The sequence below is a fragment of the Poromitra crassiceps genome (genome assembly GCF_964638095.1).
Source record: "Poromitra crassiceps genome assembly, chromosome: 22".
In the NCBI taxonomy this organism is placed as follows: Eukaryota; Metazoa; Chordata; class Actinopteri; order Beryciformes; family Melamphaidae; genus Poromitra; species Poromitra crassiceps.
The window spans coordinates 20,027,187-20,037,186 of record NC_139647.1 but is presented as its reverse complement, the minus strand read 5'-3'; the positions used below and the strand labels follow the sequence as shown (position 1 = coordinate 20,037,186).

General features: G+C 45.9%; 1 protein-coding gene across 1 annotated transcript in view; it reads right to left on the bottom strand.

Moving 5' to 3' along the window:
* thada (THADA armadillo repeat containing) overlaps window positions 1–10,000 on the bottom strand; it is a gene marked incomplete at its 5' end in the record, with an annotated part of 139,589 nt that overhangs the window by 109,047 nt on the left and 20,542 nt on the right. Inside the window, one exon of the mRNA XM_083658659.1 lies at window positions 2,007–2,116. Within this exon, the coding sequence (XP_083514785.1) occupies window positions 2,007–2,116 (110 nt within the window). The remainder of the gene's footprint in view (window positions 1–2,006; window positions 2,117–10,000) is intronic.

Here is a 10,000-nt window from a genome sequence, read left to right as displayed (position 1 = left end):
TTTCCATGACTTTTCCATAAGTTCTTAACCTGTATTTTATGCACACCTGGGGTAAAAAAGAAGAAGAAAGGGCAGATAGTGAGCAAAGATGGATGATTTAATATTCCATAGCTCTGACCTAAGCAAATTTGACATCACTGTGAACACAAACAACACTTCTGAATATGATTGTTTTAGTAAAGTGTATCACTCAATAGTCAATACAAAAAATAATGGCTTTTATAGAACCGAAAGCCTAGCTGCTTAGTCTGCAGATAAAACATAAAAAATTACATTTAGACTCTGTGGCTTTATTGGCATGACGGCAACATATAAGCGGTCTGAATTTTGCATTGGGGCCATCATATCTGTGTCGTTTCACTTTTGACTGAAAAATGATGCCTCTAGTCTAGATTAAAGAAAATACACGTATGTGATTTTGACTTTTACAGTATGTAGGCTATGTGCGCATTCGTTTTCCTTATAGATCATGACTGCCCTGCAGCTAGCTACGTTAGCTTGCATGTAACGTATTAGCGTTAGTTGCTTTTGGAGACAAACCCTGGATGTTTCATTTTGAGTAATGCATGAGGTTCTCTATGGTTTACGCCAGCTCTGGGAGTATGAAGTGCTTTAAATGCGGGGATTTTGGTCACAACAAGCTTGTGGAGCGCTGCCCTGCAGGTGTCGGACTAGGGGGCAGTCCCCCCTGCGACTAGGTAGCCTAACCAGCTAGCTAACGTTAGCCCCGACCACAACAGCTAACGTTAACGCTAAACAAATCCGCTGCCTCATCCCCACGTTTGGTTTAGCGTAACGCCAGCTCAGACTTTCCCCTAATCTCAGAAACCTTGCGGGACATGTATTGCAAATCGCAATAGTGGTTGTTTTGTTATCATTTGAAACTGTCAACAGCTACACTGGAGGCGGCCATGTTTCGCTAACTGCGCCTGCTTGGGTTGGTTGGTGCGGACGGGTGATTTCGAATCGCACATAGGTTAAGACATAGGTTAAGGACGGGTGTGTCTGACGCGGTTTGACGCGTTTGACGTATCCATGTGATTCCCCCTCCCTTTTGAGTGTGACAGAGCTCTCGCTTGAGAGGGAGAGCTGGCAAGAGGAAACGTGAAGCGAGTCATGCCGGCGGCTTAAGTTATAAACAATGCGTGACAATTATACTCGAATGTTCGCGATATAGTCATTTCTACATCTCACGTGGCACAAGCCGCGATACATCGAGTATATTCGATATATCGCCCAGCCCTAGGCTTAGCCTTCCCAAATGTTGAGGGTCGTTTTTTAGAATTTAATACATAGAATTGGGAACGTTACATTCAATTTCATTCAGACTGCCTTGCACTCAAATCGCCGCCATTTTCCAGGAGGGAGGGTGTAGTGACGTCCTAGCGTGTAGGGCTCGCTGGCGCCGGCAGACGGCGAGACGGCTCCAATTCGAGGCGGACGGACGAGTCTGTTTAGGCCTTTTCCCTGCTCTCTCCTCTTCTCCCCTTCCCCTGCTCCCTCCCCACCTCCTCCCCTTCCCTGCTCTCTCCTCCCGCACATTTCCCTCCCACTTTCTCCCTCTCTTTGTCTCTCTCGATCATATGATTGTTCAATCGTGTTGTTATTATTACTACTGTAATTGTTATTGTTGCGTCAGTTAGATTTAGCTAGACATATTCTCTGTGAAGTCCTCTGTTGAGTTGAGTTGACTCAATGTATGTGTATGTAATGTATGTTACTGTTGTACTGTTGCATGTATAGAGCCCAACTCTCTTGGATGAAAAGCGGAACTCTCTATTTTTTATTTTTTTTCTGTTGTATTATTTTTGCTTATCTGATTGTCTTGTTTGTAAATGTATGATGTTTAATGTTCTTTGTGGACCCCAGGAAGAGTAGCTTATGCTTTGCATAAGCTAATGGGGATCCTAATCAATCAAATCAAATCAAATCTCTGAGACATGCTTGTGAATTAGGGCTATATAAATAGACTTGACACACACACACACACACACACACACACCTACCTGCACAACATGTCGGTGAGGCGTACGAAGCCCACGTAAGCCAGTTCGAAGGCGCCGCGATGACGAGACTGCAGGAGCTGCTGACGGAAGTACAGGCCAACCCCCTCCACCTGAGAGAGAGAGAGACATAAGCCGTTTTCACACATGCGCTTTATACCGGGAAATGACCAGAAAGCGGTGTAATGCCTTCATGTGTGAAAGTTGTTTTCCGGTATAAGCGCGCCCCCGTCATCGCGGACATTTGACCACTTATCACAAGGTTGACCACACAACCTTGTGATAAGAGCGGTATGTCTGCTTCATGTGTGGGCGTGCCGATTTCCCCCCCTCCCCTCGCTGCTCGCTCTCTGGCCAGTCCTTCAGTCCTCCTCAAGTCAGCAGCCCGACAGACACAGCGAAAATGGCAGTGGCTTGTTCTGAGAGTCTTGCAAGCCACAAGTTCAAGTTCAAGTAGTTTATTAATGTCCCAAAGGGCAAATTGGATTACAGCAGGCATAGAGGCTTGAAACATAAAAACATAGAAGTGTAATACCATGCGTACAATGACATAAACAGGATATAACAACATTTAGACATAAGATGAGCCAATATAAAAGAGCATACGTCTGGTGCGGCTGATAAAATAAAATAAAACTACACTAATAACTTAAGAACGGGATGAGCCAGCGGCTGAGACGGCCGATAAAACAGTATAAAAACAAATTAAAAAAACAAATTAAAAAACATAAGAAGAGCTAAGAACATAAAAGAGCCGACTGCTGGTATAGCAGATTGATGAAACGTTAATTCCTCAGTCATCTTTTCCTTCCTCCAGCAGCATTCACTGCACGGATGGAGGAGGGGACAAAGGAATACTTATACCTGTTTTTGGTGGTCCGTGGGACACACAAGCGAAGGCCGGATGGCAGTAGCCTATAATCTGAACTGAGTGGGTGGGCACTGTCTGAGCGGATGGACAGAGCTTTTTTGAGCATCTGTCTGTTATAGCTAAGGTCAAGGCTCTCCAGTTGGATGCCGGCTACTTTAGAAGCTGTTTTCACAATTCTCCAGAGGGAGTTTTTATCTTTGATACAGAGGTTACCGTACCAACAGATGAAGGAAAAGGAGTTAACAGATTCAATATAAGCACTGTAAAACAGTTTCATCAGGCTCTTGTCTACTTGGAACTTGGCTAGTTTCCTCAAGCAGTAAAGGCGTTGCTGGCCCTTCTTGCACAGCATGTCGGTGTTTAAATCAAATTTCAGTTTGTCATCGATAATCGTGCCCACCCAACGCTTGTAGAGAAAGCAGATGCACAAAGCGAAATGTGGAAGTATTTTGCTTACGTTGCCGACAGCGAAGGCAAGCCCCTGGACACATCAAATGAAGCCAGTCTGTAAAAAGTGCTTCAACGCGACGCAGGTGAACGGATAAACATCGAACCAGCCAGGCTATTTCTCTCAGACAGGGATCCCAACTTCTTCAAAGATTTCAGTTCAAAGACTGGTTAGCGAATGTGAAGGATACAACATACATGCTCTGTTAAGTCAAACGAGTGTGATTTATTGTGTGACAAGCGAACTTATTTCACCATTGGAGTTTTGAATAATCCACTAATATTCCCGTTTACATGCAGCCGTAGCTCGCCCTCCCCGACACGTGAGGGAGGGGGGAGAGAGAGAGATGCAGGTAGGCGGAGCCGCAGAGTTTTTCTGTTGAGAATAAACAGAGCAGCACTATTCTTACGAGCATCACTTGGTCCATTTCAGGAGCTTGCTGCTGAAAAGTTTGGTGTTGCGCATCCAAGTCTTTCATAAGAAGTAGGCTAGTAGCCTACGTTATTACCTCGCAAGCTCGCAAGCATTGTGGACTTCCGTGGGCACTGGGCACTAGGGCTGTGAATCTTCACTGGCCTCACGATTTGATTCGATTACGATTCAGAGGGCTACAATTCGATTCGATAACGATTATCGATGCATCTCGATGCATCTCGATGCATCTTAAATCGATGCATCACTTTTTTTCCCCAATACATGTTTTATTTTTTCCCACTTTCTTTTTTCTCACTGTGTGGCTACTTTTAAAGTAAAAGGGCATTTAGAATTGCATTGTATTATGATCCATAATTAAAATAAACAACTGCATGTACTTCCATTATATTTTATTTGATGATAAAAAAAAATTAAAAAAAATTAAATAATCGATTTTTGACATTTGTGAATCGATGCAGAATCGTGCATGTCCGCATCGCGATGCATCTTATAATCGATTATTTTTGACACCCCTACTGGGCACTATAGGCTATCATCTCCTCCGCACATCTCCTCCCGATCAGAAATGTGGGCTTTTATTTTTGCATGCCAGAGATGATGGATTATATGATTATATCGCCTCTTCTAGTGCTTTCTAGCACACATCAGTTGACCACAAACAGGCAACATGCGTCGCAAACTGCGGTAAAAACCCTGATTGAGACGCATATTCCGAATGTATACATGATCAAAGAATCCTCCAAAAAACCCGAATAATACTGGAATAACCCAGATGTCTTACTCGGAAAATGCTAAATTGGGAAAAAGGGAAAATTTCGGAAAATGCAACTGGAATATGCTGTTTACATGACCCTTATCAAATTCAGAATATTGTCATTTTCCGAATAATAGTGGAGCATTGTGTGCATGTAAACGTAGTCACTGACTCTTGGTTGAGAGACAGACAGCACTGACTCGTCTCAGCCAGCGGGGGCATTCGACTCGCCTGTCAAGCAAGCGTGAGAGCAGCATGTCAGTAGCGTGACAAGCGTGTTCAAATAAGGACGCTGAGACATCCGCATAATCACCACTGTGGGTAAAACCATCCAGTTAGTAATAGTGTTAGTAACATTATTCTAACTATACACACAGACGCGCACACACACACACACACACACACACACACACACACACACACACACACACACTGCGTGCTGCTTGTGTCTGTGGCAGTGTGTGATGGGGGTGAGTGTGTTGCAGGTGAGGCAGCAGGGCGAGGCGGACGCAGAGCCCTAGTGCCCTGTCATTAAGGTCTGTGGCATCGGCGCGGCCGCAGAGCAGAGCAGCCGAGCCCAGAGCGCCCTGAGGCTTAGTCAGGGGTGGCATGGAGGGCACAGGGAGGGGGGTGCGAGGACAGCAGCAAAACACACTGTGAGAGAGAAGAAAAACACGCCAGAAGAAAAGGCCCCCTCCAGGGATGTGGGCTTTAGACACAACATCTAAACTAACACAGACGCAGCACGGCCCGCAGACCGACCCGTGTTACGCCATCCACGCTAACATTTACCCACGATCCCTCACTGCTACTGGGGCGCCGTTACGTTTTCCTCTCTTTGCTGCAGGTTTACCGTCTGGTGGTACGTTACTTACAACACAGAAGATGAAATATTAACACTCGACACTTGTGAGGAAACAGGAAGTAGGAAGTAGGGATGGTGAACGGCGCAAAGAAAAGTCAAAATAAGAAGAGAGTAAACGGGGGGGTTGGAAGATGAATGAAATGTATGAGAAATAGATGAATGACAGCATGTAAGCGGTAGAACATGCTGAGACGAGAAAAAAACCAAAACAAATGTGAAATAATTAGAGTATGAAAATGAGTGAAATAAATATGCCTAAGCAGCCCTTTTCGCCGGCCACATGACTGGCCCATCAACTCGAGTGACCCTGCAGGACCGGACCCAAAGTGGACTAAGCTAAAACGGCCAAAGTACGGGGCCGGGGTGACCACAGCGGTACCAAGCCCAGTGACTTATCACATCGGTGGCCAGAGCAGGACTCCCAGGACAGGCCTGACCTCACCGGGGGTAAAAATGGCAGCGGCAGTCACTGTTAGAGGCCCGTGGCCGCCGAGGGCCCAGACCGCTGCGGTGCTGAGTTTTGGGCCGGGCTGCGCCGGGCCCGCGGCTTCGCCCTATTTAAAGCCTCCCCCTCAACGAAGGTTCCCGTTGGTGTAGCTGTTTAAAGGAGCACGCGGGCTTCCTGCACCGGGGAGGGGGAGGAGGAGGGGAGGGGGGGGGACTTTATTTAGACGTCAACTTCCTGTTTGCAAACGCGCCCGTTTCCCAGAAAAACTTCCATGTGCGGAGAGAGAGAGAGAGAGAAGTTTCCCAACTCTAATTACATGTATGGCTCTGGGCCGTGACGGTGACCCAAATAGCCGGCTTCTTCTCCCCCGACGGCCCGCGGGTTAGAGAGCAGGGCTGATAACGCCTCCTTGTTGTTGCTGCTCAATCTAATGGCTGCCATCCCCCCCAAGGGGGGACTTATGTAATTCTGGCTCAGAGAGGGCTATACAGAGCCACAAACGAAGCCATAAACGGTGCGCAACACTGTCATCATATTTCACAATCTTCTATTACTAAGGGCTGTGGAAATAAAAATAGTTGTCATTGTTGTTATTGTAGCATAACTTATTCCCTTCTCCTCGAGCTCAATACTGAGGAACTCAAGAGGAGCCTCAGGTAAGATGATGCCTTAGATGAGTGCTAATTTCACTCAGCTGTCTGTGATTCTATTCAAGTCTGTGCATCGAGAGTGGACTAAATCCAGTATGAAGCAGAAGGAGGGAAAGTCCATGTAGGGAGACGAGCCAGACACCAGCTATTTGAACAAATGATACACGGCGTTTTGCCCTTTCTTGGATGTAAGGTTCCAACGTCTAAACATCATGTGTGCAGCCTTCAGGACAATGGATGAAGTCTGGAGGCCTGTGATGAGCAGCGCTGTAGCTCATCTTCTGAAGCCGTGTTTAGCATGGAGAGACCCCACCAGGGTCTGGAGCCTTCCAAGAAACCACCACCTATACTTATAGCCTCGTTTGGAACCAACTGTCGTCTAGCCCTCGAGACAGACTGTGAAACGTGACTAGCATCCATCTCAACCGCCAATGACAGAGAGAAGGAACGGCTCTGATATGAGCACTGCCATTAAGGTGAGCTGAAGAACGATCCACCCTACTGATGCGACAAAACAATACTATTGCATCTATCGCCACATCTGCATTTACTATCTTACTGCATATATTTTCATATTTTAAATGCATTGTTGTTCTGGCTGTCATGTAGAGTATGTTTTATTCATGTGTTTTTACTTAACACAGTGGTTCTCACATTTTTTCACATGAAGGACCCCTAAACTGACAAAGATTAGACCACGGACCCCCACTTGATAGAATTTTGTCCCACGGTCCCCCATATGATAATAAGATTGATGCTTTTAGATGTTTTATTACAGAAAGTGGATAAAACCCATGAACAAAATAGTCATTGTTACTTATGAATGGAATTATAGTTAGAGCCCGACCGATATTGGATTTTGGAGGCCGATGCCGATATTAGGGAGTAAAAAGATTCCGATATCGATATATCGGCCGATATTCTTATATTAAATATACCCATTATATTACACAATTATTTTGCAATGATCCCTCAAATATCAAACACTTGACAAAGATATGACTTGACATGAGTTGAGATATGTAATGTAGGCAGGATATTTTACAGCTTATCAATAAACTTTATTGTCCAAAATGACATCAATGCAATGAAACATTAAACTTAACTGGGGATTTAATAATTATAAATAACTAGAAATACAAAAACACAAATAGAACAAATATAAAATATAACTTGAATTAAGAAAAAAGATAAAATCTACACAACATGCTGTCTTATAACTTAAAAAATACAAAATAAAAAAATATCGGCATATCGGCCGATACCGATATATCGGTTATCGGCCGTTATCGGCCGATAATATCGGTGGACCGATATATCGGTCGGGCTCTAATTATAGTGAAAATAAATTACCCCCCTTTTGGCTGGGGACCCCCTGGAACCCCCTTAAGGACCCCTGGGGGTCGCCGGACCCCCAATTTGAGAACCCCTGACTTAACATAGGAAGCGGACAAATGCATTTGAAGTCATATTGAACATATTGTTTTCATATTGGGTTAATGGTGATACATCATTCTTTTAGTGTGGGCGTTTCTCCGTTAGGCGCAGAGAGGCACCAAATAAATGGTCTGTCCTCTCTGTGTAACTAGGGCTCCATCTGCTCCAGGCCGAGTCAGGCTCAAATAAACAGCAGAGTTGTCCAACTATGGACGAGTGGACCGGACGGACGGACGATCTGCTTTGGTGGTCTTTGTCTCTCACACACACACACACACACACACACACACACACACACACACACACACACACACACACACACACACACACGCAGACACACCTTAGTAGTCCCCCCTCTCAAGATGCTACACCGTCCTTCTCTCTCCGTTACGGGCTAGAGACGATTGATTTCCTCGTCCTTCTGTCTCCCCCGCCTTAGCTCTGGGTCATCATCAATTTAGAAAAGAAATCAAACACCATCGCTGCTGCGCGTCAACAACTGCTCCCGTTACCATGGCTACCGTTACCATGGCGCCACCCGGTGACGGAAACATCTGTGCCGTTGCCGTGCCGACGGGCGCGCAACACAGGATGGATTGCTGGCGAGGGCCAGCGGGAGGTGGACACACAGGCTTCGGAAAGAGATGGGTCTTCGTCACACACACACACACACACACGCACACTCACTCACAGGCACACACACACACACGTCTGCCCATGCATGTCATCGCTGTGGTAGGGCAGAGTGACTTTGTCCACACGCCGGGCCAAACCAGAACCTACTATCCAAACACTCCAAGTATTGGAATCACCCCACCGACTACCATACACACACGCACGCACGCACACACGCACGCACACACACACACACGCACACACACACACACACACACACACACACACACACACACACACGGAACACGTGAAAGTGATGACAACAAGCCAATGAAAAAGAAAAATGGATGCAGGAAAAACAGAGAGAGGACAGGAGTGGTCCTCCTCGTGGTCCTCGTGGTCATCATCAGCACGAGTTTGATGAGCCATCGGCGTATTAACCGCACAGCGTGGCGGTCAGCGCGGTATTAACGACATCATCAATCATAACACTGTGGCGGTGACATCATTATTTCATTTCTGAACGCACCCTGGCACTTTCGTATAGCATCTTTTTATATTCTGACTCACTTTACAACCACGGTATACCGCTGTGCCCATGTGGTTTGAAGGGAAGACCGAATAACGCTTGCAATAATTTAATGGAGCATGAAATCCAAAAAACTTAATTCACAACCTATAATAATGTGTAGGATTGCGGTTTGTGCTATAGCGCTATTTCCCCGATTGTACACAGCACCTGCTCAAATAGGATTTCCAAATACTGGTTAAGGTTTGTTAGTTACCAGGTGGGTGGAGCTTAAGGTTTGTTAGTTACCAGGTGGGTGGAGCTTAAGGTTTGTTAGTTACCAGGTGGGTGGAGCTGCCAGAAATGAGACCATCACAGGAACCTATCTGAAAGTGATTTTAGTGCACTTTCCAACGAGCAACAACTTAACACCATGACCTGTGGTGATGACGCATGCACCACCCATCTGGCATGCACCACCCATCTGGCATGCACCACCCATCTGGCACTCCAAAGAGGTTCAAACCAATTATGAGAAATTATTTTGAATTATGACTTATGGCTGCTTGCATGACTTGGCTCTCACTAACTGGGTTTCCATCCAAATGTATCACATAATTCAAGCGAATTTGTGAAAATCCGCAAAATAAAATGCGAATTTATGCATGTTTCCATTCAGTTTTGTTTAGCGAGTTTTGGGAGTCGGCAGGTTGAGCAGTAGGTGGCGCTTCTCGGAAAAGTGGAGGGGGAAATGCAAAAGACACCCGAAGAAGAAGGGGGCTGCGAGGGGGCTGCGAGGGGGCTGCTAGGCTGCGCTTAGACTTGGATATAAAAAGCAATAAACGGAGCAACTCCCACTTGAACACTCTCACCATGAAACGCCAGCTTTATTATTCTTCCCGTTCTCTCATCCTCGTACTCTTCCAGCCTCAAGTTCCCCACAACAACCACCACACACTTCCGTTT